This window comes from Lissotriton helveticus, chromosome 4_1 (genome assembly GCF_964261635.1).
Source record: "Lissotriton helveticus chromosome 4_1, aLisHel1.1, whole genome shotgun sequence".
Lineage (NCBI taxonomy): Eukaryota > Metazoa > Chordata > Amphibia > Caudata > Salamandridae > Lissotriton > Lissotriton helveticus.
The window spans coordinates 1,364,826,049-1,364,841,960 of record NC_136063.1 but is presented as its reverse complement, the minus strand read 5'-3'; the positions used below and the strand labels follow the sequence as shown (position 1 = coordinate 1,364,841,960).

General features: G+C 43.9%; 1 protein-coding gene across 2 annotated transcripts in view; it reads left to right on the top strand.

Annotated features, from left to right (window-relative positions):
- Positions 1–15,912, top strand: part of DTNBP1 (dystrobrevin binding protein 1) — a 495,181-nt gene that overhangs the window by 103,749 nt on the left and 375,520 nt on the right. For both annotated transcript variants that reach the window (XM_078687921.1, XM_078687920.1), the window contains exons 2-3: positions 11,450–11,503; positions 12,180–12,230. Coding sequence is in view for 1 of the 2 variants with exons in the window: in XM_078687920.1 (XP_078544046.1) it covers positions 11,450–11,503; positions 12,180–12,230 (105 nt within the window). In the remaining variant the exon portion in view is untranslated. The remainder of the gene's footprint in view (positions 1–11,449; positions 11,504–12,179; positions 12,231–15,912) is intronic.

Here is a 15,912-nt window from a genome sequence, read left to right as displayed (position 1 = left end):
GTGTACCAAACCCTACAGAGGGGGGATATACATGAACAATTCCCCGCTCGAACAGGTTGAAGCTTTTACCTACCTGGGGGTCACCCTTCAGAACGATCTGGGATGGACTAGCCAACTAGAACTAGCAGTCCTTAAGCATCGCCAGCAGGCAGGTATCCTTCTTAAAAGGTTTAAATCTTCTGAATCAAAACCCATTAGCCCACTGCTAGAAATATATGGGATGAAGGTACTTAGTTCGGCCCTTTAAGGAGCTGAACTATGGGGTTTTGAAAAATTGGGGAGTCGGACACTAGCAGAAAATGAATTCCTAAGAAAAGCGACTAGTGTCCTGATAAGTACCCCGCTGTTACCTTTAATGTGGGACCTTGGGAAAAAATCTGTCCAAGATCTTGCTTTCCTACGCCCGCTCCTGTATTGGCGCAGGATATGGACCACAGAAGAGCTTCAGCATTAGGTCTAGAAGAAATAATAGCTAAAGATTCCTCCCAAAAAATACATTGGCTAAAGGCCATAGAGTCTCTGCTAATTAGCCTGGGGATAAGGGAACTTTGGGATGACCCGATAAATGCTGTTTTTCCCTCTAAAAAAGTTCTGAAGATAAAATATTGGGAGATGGTTACACTAAATGCAAGAACGAAGGGCCTCTCCCTGCACCTTACAGGTTGCTTCCTGGAATTCAATGGATACCCTAAGCTGGAATCGTACTGGGATGCCATCGAAAAGCAGTTGGACCGTAAACTCTACTTTCAAACTAGAGTAGGCTCCCTTCCAACAAGGTCATTCACAGCAAACTGGTTAGGTGAAAACCATCATGACAAATGCCCTAGGTGTAGAGAAGAACAAGAGACGATAAGTCACCTCCTTTTTTTCTGTCCCCTCTATGTGGCCCCTAGAGAGGTGTGGATTAAACCAATATGTAAATTAATCGGTATCCGCAGACATGAGGAGGCGCTAAGAATCTTGTGTACAGACCCCAATCCCCCAATTGCTATAGCAGTGGCAAAATTTCTAAAATGGGCATGGATAATCCGGGCAAGAGCTCTATGAAATTAGATTGAGAATATTATTTACCTGTTTATTTGCACTGTAAACGCTGGGATGTAGCTGGGACATGAGCCTCGCAATATAGCATCTGACCCACACAACTGATGAGTTTTATAAATTTTAGGGATGTGTTTTTAGCTATGTGATATTCGGCAATTGTCCCTTGGTGTTTAATTCCTTTTTAAATATATTTATTGTATAATCTTTTTAATGATATTTTTTAATCATTGGAAAATGTGATTTTATGTCTCACTTTTATGACTTAATTGTTGAATAAAGTTTATTTGATTTGATATACGTATGTAGAGCAACTTGACCTTGCTCAGTGTTTAACCTGAAGATTTTTCACTCCAGGTCTTCTTGTCTATTCTTCGTCAGTCTCACAAATGTGGCAGTGTGAGCTATTGGTTCACCTCACAGGACGGCTTTTGTTGCGTCTCATTTAATGACTAACGCTATTTTTCTGTCTCATTCTCACCCAGATTGTTTTATCAGAACTTCTCTAATATTCGCATGAAGAGCTGGGTTGCAAAAAGCAACCTCATTTATCTTCCAAATATGTTGTTGTGTCTGTATTACCGGGGGTGTGAACAGCAACATGAACCTCAACCAACATGAATAACTCTGATCAAGTCATTGAGATCAGTAAAACTCATCTGTGTGTCAATACAACTTGTGGGTATTGGAAAAGAGTGCAGTCTCTCTTTCCCTAATGAATATCTAGCCATATGTATGAGCTATAAATATTCCAGGTTCATAGATTTGTACATTAAAGGTATACCACACCTGTGTTTTTTTTCTTGAGGAGCCTTCCTTTTGATGGGGTAGTTTATTCTTTTTACGTTGAAGGTTAGGCTTGTCAATACTGAGATAAGGTTGTTCATCTTTCTAAACTGATGTGGTTGCTTGGTGGTCGAACCATCTCTCCAGATCCCTTACAATACTTTACTCCTTTCCATGAATCACTGTCATTAAGCCTTATTATATTAATATTGATTTCTTGCCCATCCAGTCCTCTTAATTGTCTGTGAGTTCTTGACCTCTTACCCTTTTTATGAACATTGTCATTCTGGTGAGTATCACAAAAACATACCAATCTAACATTCTTTGAAAATCAATAGGCAGGGGTTGTATTATGAGGCATCTTACAATAACAAACAAGCAATACAATATATGTTTTTTTAAAGTTACTCAACAAATTTGGTGGAGCATGGTGGCACGCTCTTTAGGTTACCCACAATGTTTTGGTTCCCTCCTAGGTCCTCCTTTGTGTGATTCCCAATAGGTATTGTGGATCATTTAAATGGGGTTGGAGGGTTGTTCGCTCATCTCAAAGAAGAGAATCGTCCTACCACAAATCTTGCTACAATATTCAGCTCGACTTTCTCTAGTTTACATTTGTTACTTTATATTTGACCCCTTTTTGAGAGTGCTGTATTATTTTAATATACATAATTATTTGCATTAATCCTGTCTAGTCAAAACCTGTAATAAGACTCAGCTCAGAGTTCTGGGCCTTCTTGAAAATTCGTTCATTATACTATGTGGGGAGCCATATTTTTCATTGTACTCCGTGATGATTTTATTCAATGGCATCACACGTTTCAGTTCTTCCTTATTTCCTCTTTGTCTTTTGTTGCTTTTCCTTCTCTTCTGCCTTCTTGATCTCTGTGTCTGCCAAGTGGGGCTTTTCTTCCTCCTTTTCTCGACTGGGTTTAAGTCCAGTAAGACAATCTCATATTCTCATATAGTTACACAAGATTGTTTGTCGATCATGCTGAAAAGTAAGAAGAAGGGTATCTCCACCTTTAAGGCATTTGCTTACATTGTAAGACTGTTGCCATTTTAGTGGTATCCAGTGTCAACACTGAGACCAATAGGAACAGGCATCTTGTGTCTTCTGTGTAAAAGATTGGTTCCGCCTACCTCTCTGCTCGCAGTATCTCCTCTTTTACTCATTTCGAAATTAATGTTGATTCTGTGGGTGTGATAAAGTTCAACTACTCTGTCACCTTGATGTTGTAGGATGGTAAAGGCGGAATAACCCACGTATGTAATCTTCGAGGTTTGCATTCTTGATTGTTTCTGGAATGCCTCTGATCCTTAAATTCGTTTGTCTATCATTTGTCTCCTGCATCATCCAGTCTGTCTATAAACTCCTGATGAAGCTTCTGGAGCTCACACATGTTTGCTTTAATCTCCTCTCTTTCATGAGTACCTTCTGTCACTGCCTCCTGACCTACTTTTGTTTCACTCTTTTGAATATTATGGTCTAGTTGGGATAGGTATGTTGTGGAATATTGCCTTAGGGCTCCCATCTCTGGGTTTTTTCTTTAAAACTCGGGAATTAATAGGTGAAGGCCCCATTTTGTAGGTTAAGCATCCATGTTCACAATATCTATAGCTTCAGTTTGTGCTTCCTCTGACTGTGCTGCTGGAGGTCCTGATTTAGTTGTTTGTTTTGTGGTTGCAAGCATGTCTTTTGTATTGGGAACATTGTTGACCTTCCTGCACGTTGACCTCATGCTATGCTAACCGTACAATCGTGAATGGCAATTGCGTCTATTTTGGCAATAGTCGTATTCCAAGTTCAGTACAATATTGGCTGGGTATAGCAGAGCCAGGCTTTAATTAGGTGTGACGCTATTTTCTGAAGCGTCAGTGAAGCCCTGTTCTAGTTTGACTTTATGAACCAGTGGGAACTCTTGTGTTACTTTCTGTGGGGCCATGCCTTCCATTAAGAAAATCTTTGGTATGGGTGCTACGACACCTGTTTTTCTCCCCGACCACTACTGTTGCTCTGAGGTCCTGCAGCGTTCACCTCGACATCAGCTGTAAGCCTCCTGTTCTCTCTTAGCTGGCTCCTTCACTTCTCAGCTGTGCTCTCATTGCCGGGTTTGAACCCCTAGGAAGGTATATTGATGAGTGAATTGACTTCTTTCATTCCTTTTATAGGCCAATCCATTTAGGTTTGCCTTTTTCTTGAGGAGCTCTTTGGGGTCATCTTTGTTTATGGGCACGGATGGAGGGGGGAGCCAAAGCTGTTTCTATGGAACGTAGGGTCAAATCTCTATCATCTACTACTAGCCTGAAACGACTGTGCTCGCTCTTTGTGTGGTTCCGCTTAAAGACCAAGACACCATCTGCAATCAGTTATTACTTTACACCTGTGAGCTCTGCGAGGACATGTCTACATGGGTCTTCTTCATAGCCACACTCCTCACAGAACCACTTTAAAGGCCATGCACTTCATGGATGGATTTTTCCCTTACTGATCCATTATAGATTTTAAAGAATTCAGGAATAACTGGCTTGAATTCTGCATTCAGTTACTTATCTAGTGACCACCACTAGCTCTAGATGTTTAATTACATATTAAAACTTATTTGACCTACATAGAGCGAACCTGCATAGTCAAGTATTTAGTCCTGTCTCTCTGTGTGCCTGTGTTTCCTTTCATCCAAGATCCCATAGTATGCTATAGAGTATAGCACTGTCGCTTTTGCTTTGAACACAGGGCCGGACTATGAAGAGAAACCGGCCCTGGTAATTGAGTCGGGCTGCAGAGTGGGGAGTGGGCTGTGTGCGTGTAAAACACTGCAGCTGCTTTTGTAACAGGGGGGCGATACTGCAGCTAAACTGCAAAACCGGAATCCGGTAACAAAAACAGCCTCTAGGGGTTCAAAACAGGCCCCCACCCTGGCGGCCCGGTTCTCGCTACGGCCAGTCCGGCTCTGTTTGAACATCGCCTTTCCAACTCTTGATGAACTCTCTTTCCAAGATCTTGTTTTATGTTCATATTAAGACCCAATATAAAGCTGTCTTAGTATTGCTTACAACAAATCAGAAATTGCTAAGCAACAGACCTCCATCTTCCTCCCCACTTACCCTAGGAAAAGAACTAAAGAACACTCTCTTCTCCATTTACTTCATGGCATTCTAAACTGCTCAGGCAAGCACTGTGGTCACTGCACAGAATATACAGGCAAATGGCTCATTGGATTAGCCGGGCTTCAGTAACAAATACAGGATGGCATGTAACCCTCTATGTAATGTGACAACACCATTACCCTCTCCCCATTGGTAGCCTATCCTGATCCGCACATTGTTCATTTGCATCTTCTAATACCTCCGTATTGAATCTTTAGCATATCATTATCACTTTTATAGGTTCTGAAAAAGGAGAAGTTGTGCAGGAATTTTAAGAATGGTAGGAAAGCCAGCCGAGTTGCAACTCCAACATTAGAGATCCATTTAGAAACATTGGGTATAGATGCTTAAGACAGAAGGATACCCGTTTTTACAGTTTTCTTCAACTCAGTGATACTTCTCCTGCCTAAGAGAATTCAGATATGAGGAGTATTACTCTCCTTCTTTTAAACACCTTGACTACTTTCAAGCAAGGTGGGTAAAGCAAACACTAGACCCCCGCTTTTTATAACTTCCCATTTTAAGATCCTTTAATTTCTTCCATTTTGCAAGCGTAGCAGGGCTGACATCTGAGAACAAGAAACGCAACTGTGCCTAAAACTATTGGCAGAGTTATTGGCTTGATGTTTTAGCAGCAAAGGCGTCCAGTGCTCCAGTCGTTTACTAAAGTTATGCAGTCTTTTCCTCAAATGCCTGAGAGGCCAGGTCAACCCTGAAGACCTTTGATGAAAGGGCTTCCATTTTGCATGAGGCGGAGAGCACTGTGGCACCAGTCACCACATGCCTTATGTGTACTGTTCAATTAGATCTTTAACACTGACTGGTCAACCTGTTTGGAAAAGAGCCCGTATTGTCTGCCTTTTAAAAATGCCTTCTCTAGACACTTTGTGTTAAGCAGCTACAGATCGATTACCTTTCACCGCCAAGCTAGCGGAAAGAAAAGTAAACTCACAGTTGCCCATGTTCATCAAAAACAAATTCCTTCTCTCCCCAAGTCAGGGCACCACGTGGCATGGAGTGTGTGGTGTACTGGTAGCAGTACAGAGCAAACTCAGAATTATTCGAAATGAGGGAGGTGTGGCCGCCCTGTTTCTCTTAGATCTCTATGGCTTTTGACACTGTATACCATGTACTCACAAACATTTTCCCAGGGGCCAAAAAGTTTGTTCAGTAATGTGACCGACGGTCTCATTAATGCCAGGAGGCTGGCGGTCGAGGGGTCTTGGGGTGGGAAGGTGGATGTAAGTGACTTGAAGCATATACATCTAGTGACTGAATTGCATAATGCAAAACCAAAAAACCTGCAACCCCACTTGCCCAAATTATGTGAGCCTAGGCAGTTATTTTATTTCACTTTCTCTCCTTTTTCATCATTACAACGTACAAAACCTCCTTTTGTTTCTTTAATAAACTATAATGTTATTTATTATAGCAACCCTGGCCACACAGAGGGTGTACAAAACAACTGACTTGCCTCTTAGTTCACTATTGACATTGTTGCCAGAGTGGAGGGAAGCATGAATGCTACTTAACACCTTAGGAGCTTCGTAAATAAACCTCCCCAGTGCTGCGCTGTCCATTATCCAGTGCTGAACTGGACGTCCAGCGGTCGCACGCAGCACTGGGGAGGTAGTGCCCGTGACGACCGTTGGCCGACGGCAGCACTTAAAGGGTTAAATCATGTTTGAAAATACTTAAAATCCCAAAGCACTGATATAATCTGATTGTGCTAAGGTGAAATGGTTCAAATGTGAATGAAGTACACTTTTTTAATTTTGAAGAGACATTATCACATGTTGACACTTTTTCTGAAAGATGTCTTCAAATATGAAGGTGTTCCTAAAGTTAAGTGGTGCAGGACACCTTCTTTTCTACTTCTTTGGTTAGTTTATAAATAAATGCCTACCCGTTTACCGTTAAGTAAACATCAGCCTGGTGCTGGTGTTGTCCAAGGGGCCGCATATAAAGGCCAGGAGATCGCCATGTGGATGGATGGCTCGTAGGTGGTTGTCTTTGGTCTGCGCTGCCGGTGCTCTGGCCAGGCTTGTCTTCCATTGCACTCAGGTGTTCCAGTGCTTGTGACCTTGCTTCTTTCCGCAGGGGCGGCTTCTTCTTGCAGTGGCAGCGTGCCATTCCGATTTCTCCTTTCTTCCTTTCCTGGGTGGCGGTGTGCCACTCCGATCTTCCTTCTTCTCTTCTCCTCTTCTCACGATGCTGCGGCTACAGTCTTGTGCTCTGACTCCTGTCTGTAGATTGCAGCAGTCTAGAATTGTCCCTGAGCACCCTCAATGATCTCCAAACACTCTGCGCTGATCTGCTGCTCTGTGCTTGAGTAGCAGGTGCATTGCCGCGAGATGGCCACTAGGTGGCAGTGTCGTGCTTTTCCTCCGGCTTGCCTTTCCTATCCCCGGTGGTTTCTCCCCTATTGCCGGTTCATGAACACCTTTACAGGCCTGCCGCTCACACCCCTTCACCCGGACTTTTCCTTTAGGCTGCAGGCCGTCCTCTCCGATGTGGGTAAGTGCCACTTATCTCCCCTTCTTAGTGTTGATGCTTGCGGGGGTCAATGCTGCGGTCAGGCAGCCACACGGTAGGCTCCGGTGCGTCACTGGTGCTATCTTCTCTGCCTTCGCGGCGCTGGCATGCGGTCATTTTATTTATTTATTTTTTTCTTTTCCAACCTCTGCCCCTCGCTGCTGGCCTCTACCCTTCACGGCCGCGCGGGGGGTTTGGAGTCGCCGCGGAGGAATTTACCTGCTTTCCTCTGGCTGTGTGGGACACTCGCGCCGGAGGCTGCTCTCTCCTGTCCCTGCGCCGACGGCTGCTTCTCGGGACACAACGCAGGCAGTCTACCAGTCCGGAGGACTCCACTTCTCTCCTTCACAGCGGCACAGGCTGGCGGCCTCTACTCTCCCCCTTCAGCCTGCAGCGGGTGGGCTCCGCTGCCGGCGCTGCTTTAGCCAGTGCCCTGCTACCCCAACGCTGGCCCAACACTGTAGTCATCTGCGGTGCTGGCCGCTTGCAGTCTTTTCCGCTCCTCACCGCCCCTCGCAGCAGGCCCTTGCAGTCCGCGGGCTGCGCGCGCGGGGTCGCTCTTGTCGGCCGTGGGCCGCAACGGTGGCACTTCACTGCGGGTGGGCTCCGCTTCAGTTCACTTTCACTTCTCTTCCCCACCGTCGCAGCCACACGCTGCGCGGGGCGGGGTGACACCACTGCTCCTTGCGATCGTGGGTGGGCTCCGCTTGATTTCCTTTCACCCCCCCCCCCCCCCCCGCAGATTCACTCCTCACACGCTGGGCGGGGGACAGGGGACATCTCAGGCAGGACGCGGGTGGGCTCTGCTGGCGCTGCTTTACTTGAATGTCTTTCACCCTCGCTGCGGCCGCCTCTCGTCACGCGCGGCGGGGGACGGCAAACGCTGCAGGCAGGCCGCGGGTGGGCTCCGCGAGCCTTGCTTAATTAAAATCGATAGCTGGCGCCGCTCTCATTTCAGGGGGGCACAGTAAATGTTCGTGGTTCATAGCGGGTGGGCTCCGCTAACATTACCGGTCACGGCCAGGGCTCACCTTCGGCCGACAGGCCTGTTCAGCCACGCGGGTGGGCTCCGCGTTGGTCTCTTTTCACTCCAGGCAGGGGGGCACACACGCTGGGCACGGGAGGTGCGGGGTGAGCTCCCGATCACCTCTTCCTTCTCCTCTAGGCCCGAGGCTCTTCACACGCCTCGTGGGCCTCGCGGCGGCCGGCTGCTTTCTTCAGGGGTGTGCCTTCACTGCTGGCAGCTCCCCTTTCCTTTTTCCTTCACGATGATTTTGTCATAGCTGGCACGCGTGGCATCGCGTTACCGCCTCGTCGCAAATGTAAAGGGCTGTGATGGGCCCTAGGCCCTCATGCTAGCAAGCACACATACACTGACGCAGGACACACTGGAGGTCTGGTGCAACTGGCCCAGAGCATGTGGGCTCAGGCTCTTTTATTACTTCTGTGTCACCTGACCAGTGACATCAGTGGTGGGTGGGTGTTTAGTGTAGTTATAGGCTTCAGCACTAGAATGCTGACTTCTGCTGGGCATTACACAATGCACAAGGAGTATTCTCTTATATTCAATTTCAGTTTTGTGCACCTGTTGTACAGTAGATACTTATATAACCAAAGTGTAAAAGTGCGGTCAGAGATTCAAAATGTGCTTCTTTATAAAAGTTCAACCAACCCGTTCTTAGCATAAGCGCATTTGCTCCTAATCCGTACATCACTACATGGTTGAACAGTTTTATTAAATACGAAGAAATACAGAAAGATCAAAAAGGAGCTAAAACACTGGCGCTCTAGTAAGATTTAATCCTTTCACATAGTCCAATAAAAAATGTTTTACAGTGTATATCAGTTACCTAATGACAAATAATGTATCTCTCCAGTTGTTGATTTCCATTGTATTCATAAAATGATGGTAGTCAACCAATGTCTTTTCTTTGAAAAAGGGAAATATATCTGAGCAACCTTGGCCGTGCCTGGTGGAGCTGTCCTATGCAGCTTTAGAGGAGTCTGGCCCCTTGGCCGTCACCTACCCAGCCGGTCATCTGACATTGTTTTCCTCGTATCCTCGTCCGTGTCTCCTTCCCTCCCCCTCCTTCTTCTCCTTCTGTGTTTATTTGATTTAAACTGATGTAACTATGTAACCGATAACTCGCTGATTCAAATGATATAACTATGTATCCTGTAACTCGCTGATCCTCATGTAAAGCGCTCTGATACCTCCGGGTCTAGCCAGCGCTATATAAAACTTTGCAAATAAATAAATATCTGTACATGGACTACACAGGGTATCCTCTAACTTGTGCATTAATCTCTATTATTTGATAATATAAGTGTTTAAGTTTTCAAGTATATCAAAAACATTTATTATATTTATTTTAATAGGGGTGCTTTTTTGGCTCTTTCAAAAAGAGCTGCAGTCGCCATTATACTTACATGACGCGCCTCGATATAGGATGATGATAGCAATTTATAGCACGCACAGTTACTCTGATGAGTGTCCCCGCACGGGACAGCAAAGATCGGAAGGTGAACAACAGAGGAGTAGGCCGGAACAAAAAGCCAGGTGTTAAGTTTTTTCTTAAACATTGCAGCATCACTCGCTGCCCGCAGCTATATAGGAAGCTGATTCCAGGCTGCCGATCCCAGATACGTTAGAGCAGGGGTCTCCAACCTTTTCTGTAATAAGAGCTACTTATGGTCTATGAATACCATCCCTTGCTACTGTTATCACCATTGTCCTAGTGAGCATATGAGATAAGATTACATTGGTGACCACCCGTGCAAGATTACCAGCAGTGATCTCCTCACTGCCACAGACAAGGTTGGCACCAGTAATTAAAAAAAAAAAATACTTTATCAATTTAGAATCCTCTACACATGGGTTACAATACATTATATCACTCATATATCGTCTTTACTATGGCTTTTACAAAGTATCCTTTTTCTCAGAATATCAACTTACGAGTTCTGAAAAAACACACATTGTCATCTTCAATAAATTTCAAAATGTTGGTATAAATATATTAATTCAACCTAGCACAAAATTCAAATTTAGAAGACTGGGCTACACATAGGAGAGCTGCATACAGGTAGTTGGAGAGCTACCAGTAGCTCACCAGCTACTTGTTAGAGATGCCTGGTTTAGAGACCTTCCTTCCGCTTTGAAGCTGAAGGGTTTACTCTTCCACTTGTTCCTGCTACGTCCTTGTTTTATAAAGCAGAAAGTTAAATGGTTGATCACAACCAAGCATGCTAAAGTCAGAATCTATGGAACAGATCCAGAGTGAACCGTGGGGCATGAACACATATCCACACACTCAAGCACACCCTAAAGCACAATGTGGTGGCTACCTCCTAGGGCCAGAGGGTAACTCCTAGGGCCAGAGGGTAACTCCTGGGTATTACAAAGTCCAAACATCTGCCTTGAAATCGCTCTGATGCTTTCGGAAGCGGTGTGGTTAGTCATCTGTTGAAAATGTTGAATCAATAAAATAAGAAATAATGTTACCTCCTGCAACAGGAAGTGAAAAAGTAAAGTTCACAAATCTTTCTGTCGGCAGCCAATAAAATGGTGGTTAATATTGTAGTACCCGGGTCATTTTGCAAAGCCCTTTTTGATATGCCATGGGTGACAGGTCGCTGACTGTTTTTTAAAATGCTGGGTTTTGTAGGTAATGTAGTTTTTATCTCGTATTATTTGTTGCTGGTATCACTGCTGAGTAAGACCTTTTAAAAGCAAAATCCTAGCCTATGAATCCTGGCATAGAATTGACTTCCTGCAAATTGTCTCCATAACATGATAAGTATGAAGGGCTTACAAGCGTTGCTAAATATTCTGAAAAAGTGAAAGTGTTCTTGTGCAATATTTCTTCTGCAAGCAAAGGAGCAGATCAAGGATTCTTAGACATGTTAATTTCTAATGTGTTTTTGTGCTACTATTTAGGTTGAAGACATTGGGAGATAAATCGAGGGACGCCAAAATAAAAAAGAAACCAAGGTATTGTTTTTGCGTAACTTTTCGTTTACTGTGAATTCACTGTTAAAAACGTGAAGAATTCTTAATGGTTTTTCACTTAGAAGTATTTTATCTTCAAATCGGCCACTGATTAAAGTCAAGGCCAGGTCTTTAGTTAGGGTGAAAGCCTCGCCAATATTTTGGAGTTTCCTATATGTATGGTAGGTGGGTTAATTATCTGTGCCTGATTGGAGGAGGCAGGTAGTAATTTAATAGCTCCACATTCGGTTCTTACTGGCATACTTGTCAAGAAGCCACTGGTAAATTTCATACATTATCGACTACTTTCCAGAGATATTCCCACCAGATAAGACTCATGCTTGTAGAATCTACAGCTGATAAAAAAAGTTTTGGAATATGACTGGTTCATTGGATCCATTAAACCCCGATTTTCATTGAAAAGAGGCATTCGCTTCGTGTCTCCTAATATTTAGTACTTTTACTTCTGGTATATTTCCCAATCAAAGCCTTTTCCGTTTGTTTCGTGTTTAACTTGTTTGTCAGAGATGTTCTTATGTAGACTGTCCTCTTTTTTTCCGCGAAATAGAACAAGTCATCAGAGGATACACCATAATCACTTTAGCTCTATATTGTTATAGTTATCATTAGTACTAGATTAATGCTTCTTGCGAATAAGATTTGTTTTTTATTTTGACAGGACTACTCAACACTTGCCAAAGTTTCGTGCAGGAGTGGAAATACTCAGCAGGTAGGTGCTGTTATTAATATTTCCTGATCACCTATTTCTTAAATTAAAACTATATCATGTCTACTTTGTTAATTAGTGATTTTGGTATTCTTTTCTGTTAAATATTTGAGTTCAGTCTGTTTACAAGCTTTCATACATAGTTACAATTCGGTACTACAAGACTAGAAAATACCGAAAATGTATATATTGGGATATGCAATTATATCGAACTAGAAGGATACAGCACTTTTTGAATGCAAGAGCATGAGATTTTCTGTAGCATGACGTACAACCTCTTGTATGTGATCTACATTTTAGCTAGAAGTTAAAGGGACGGTTGACTTCATACTATTTTAAATAGGGGCAAAGTAAATGATGGCCTTTAAGGAAATAATGAATAAGGACAACTTGTAACACACACTTACTCTCTCACTCTACCAGCAGTAGCTCTCCTGGCACTTTAGACCAGCTCTCACCTCTTCTCTATGATTGAGTTTGGGAATTTATGCCACCTCTTGGTAGGTTTCAAGACATCCTTATAAAGTTGCAAATGTCGTAAAGAGGCAATGGCATTAGTACATTATGTTGCTAGCGTCACCCACCTGGTGTCTATGCACCCTGCATGCCCAACTTCAATCTTTGACCCATCTCATGGCTTGAAACCTCTATGCTTACCTTTGTCTCTTTGTCCTGTAGAAGTGCAAAGACAGGACGCAAAGCCCATTAAGGTCATTTTTTAAAGTGTTTTCAGCTTTTTGGCGCCAGATCTGAATTCCTAATCAACGCATTAGTGCTTTGTTACCACAAGTCAATTGAATTCACTTGTAAAGTACAGAATACCTACTTAATTTCAGTGGGTGGTTGAAAGCGAGGCTCACCGATACGCATTTTTATGGTCCGGTAATTACTTTTCCTCATCGGATTTTAACTCGGGAGTATGAGAGAGAAAAATACAAATAGACAATGAAAGGGAAGAAAAATACTAGAAAAAATTGACAAAAAAGAAAAGAAAGGAAAGGTGATAACCTAAAAGTGAGCAAAAACAGCAAGGAGTGTATGGTGGTGAAACATGAGGTGCAATCAAGACTAAGCGGTCTTGGTATTTGGCAACAGTGACATACAATAGCATCTGCCATGGGCACCAGTATTTATTCTTTTTTTAATTTTGTTTTAATTTTTTTTTACTAAACTGTTGCTCAGTATGTAAGAAGCATAAATACTTGTACATCCTGCAAGTGACTGCATTCTCAATCATAACATCATACACATGACTTTGTCACCCTGGAAACATGTTAGGCCTTTGTTGGAGCAGGACCATACCTGCACTTAACTTTAGAATTCCTGCATCTCAAAATCTTGTGGCATGGAAGTTAACACCCGCCTCCCTATCTCTCAACCGTCTCTCTATATCTATTCCAACTATCCCATATTTTCTCCCACTTCGTAGGGTGTCACCTACTCTGGTAGACTACCTGCTCGGTTCTTTGACACCAGTCTACATCTGCCTCCCATTCTAAATTCTCTCTGCTTCCCATGCTCTGGCTATTTTTCTTTTCGTGATTCCAGATGCCAGCTTAAGCCATATCTTCTGGTATTCAGGCCACTCCTTATCTCTGGATATACACAGAATGTGATGCCTGGCCTCTAGGGGCATCTCCTAGCCTGTGACCCTTGTCATAATTTGTGCCACCCTACTCCAAAAACGTATTTCCAGGCACTCCCAGAGTATGTGATCAAAGGATCCTGTTTCGCCACACTCCTTCCCAGTAATATCCTAAAATAATACAACCTATGAAGCTCAAAAGGTCTTACATCGTCTGGGACCAAAAATTCTTCAAGACTGAGTTCAATTCTATGCACCCGCGAGGAACCTGAGGTCACGATTTCAGACACGGGCAAAAACTAAAGGTATCAAGAAGTCTAGAGCAGGGATCCCTATCAGCTTGATCTCCCACCCCAGGAATCTGGTGGCTTCCATCCATGCTCGCAGCGTCGCCTGCGTGTGCTATGGCAACTCGCCCCTTCTTCCCCTGCTATGAAGCAACACGGATGTGTCCCCGTGTACCCATGGTCTGTCTATCGACCCAATAGGCGGGTTCTGCATTATCTGAGAATATCCTATTGTTAATCACGGACAGTTGGGATGCCCAATAGTATTTACTAATTTTAGGAATGGACAGTCTCCCTTCATATACTCCTAGTTGCAGTTTGCAGAGTGCTATTCTCGTGCATCCCCCATCCCATAGAAGCTGGTGCAATAGACCATCCACTCTTTGGAAGAAAGTATGTTGGATCTTATGTGGCGCATTTTGCAAAAAACGTATAACAGTTGTGTCAGAGTCCTCATTTTAAACTGCACCACTCAACCCATCTGGGATACCGGGAGTTGCAGCCACTAAGTCGGTCCAGATGTGTGTAGAGGTTCTTTTGAGAAAATCCTTTCCATCTCTCGTTATATAAATGCCTAAGTACTTAAGCCCATCTCAGACAATCGGAACCGCACATCAGGTCAACGATTTGGGGGTTTCGTCACACAGGGGAAGAAATCAGGGACTTTTCCCAATTAATTTGGTACTTCGAGTACACTTTAAACAGATAAAAAATATGTAGTAGCCTATTTACTGTCATTTGTGGTCGTGTGGCAGAGAGCAAGATGTCATAAGCGTATAGGGAAAGGCGTTCCTCCCAATTCCAGCCACAGTCAATGCCTCTTATCAGGGGATCTCCTCACACTCACTCCGCCAAGGGTTCCAGTGCTAGAGCGAAAAGCATTGGGGACAATGGGCACCCTTGCCGGGTACCCTTATGCAATGTTACAAGCAGCAAAACATTGTTCACCCTCACCCGGGCCAGTGGACCACTGTATAAAAGCCTAACCTACTGGCAAAATTTGGCTCCAAAACCCAACCTTGTCAGGGCAGCGAACAGATAACTCTATTTAATACTGTCAACACCATTCGCACGTCCAGGGAAAGCAATATGGCCTGCCCGGTCCGAAGGGTCATGGTCGAGAGGAGCACTCCATACAAGTGCCTCAAGTTGAGACGCATTCCTCTGTGTGGAATAAAGCCAGACTAATCATGGTGGGTAACTGACTTAATGACTGGTCTCAGTCTGTTCAACGGTGCTTTGGCCAAGATCTTGGCTTCCAGTTTTAGCCGCAAGAAGGGTCTATATGAGCTACAGACGTCATGCTGCATATCTATTTTTGGGAGGACTATTATCGGCGCCACCCTTTGATCTTCATGCAAGCTACCCCTCTTTAAACACATTCAGTGAATGCCCCGCTATCTTTGATGCCATGCACTTGTATAATTCAATTGGCAGTCCATTTGGTCCCATCCCTTTACCGGACTATATATCCCTCGTAGCCTGCTCAAGTACCAACCTATCATACTCGGAACAAGTCAAAAGGGGGAGATCTCTCCACTGTCTGCTACCGACCTACTGGTTTCACAGGCATATATATTCTCATAGTATGTAGGGAATACCTCAGCTATCTGTACCCCGTGGTGTGATGCCTGTCCTCCGTTTCCCTAATCTCTAGGACCCAATTTAATTCCTTATCCTTTTTGTCTAGCCAGGCAATACGTTTACTGGCCTTATCACCTATGTCCTAGAGGCGACGCTTCGTGGCAGTGGCGTATATGCGCGCCCTATTCTCCGCTAATTCAGTTGATGCTGTTTCAGGCTCAGCATATGT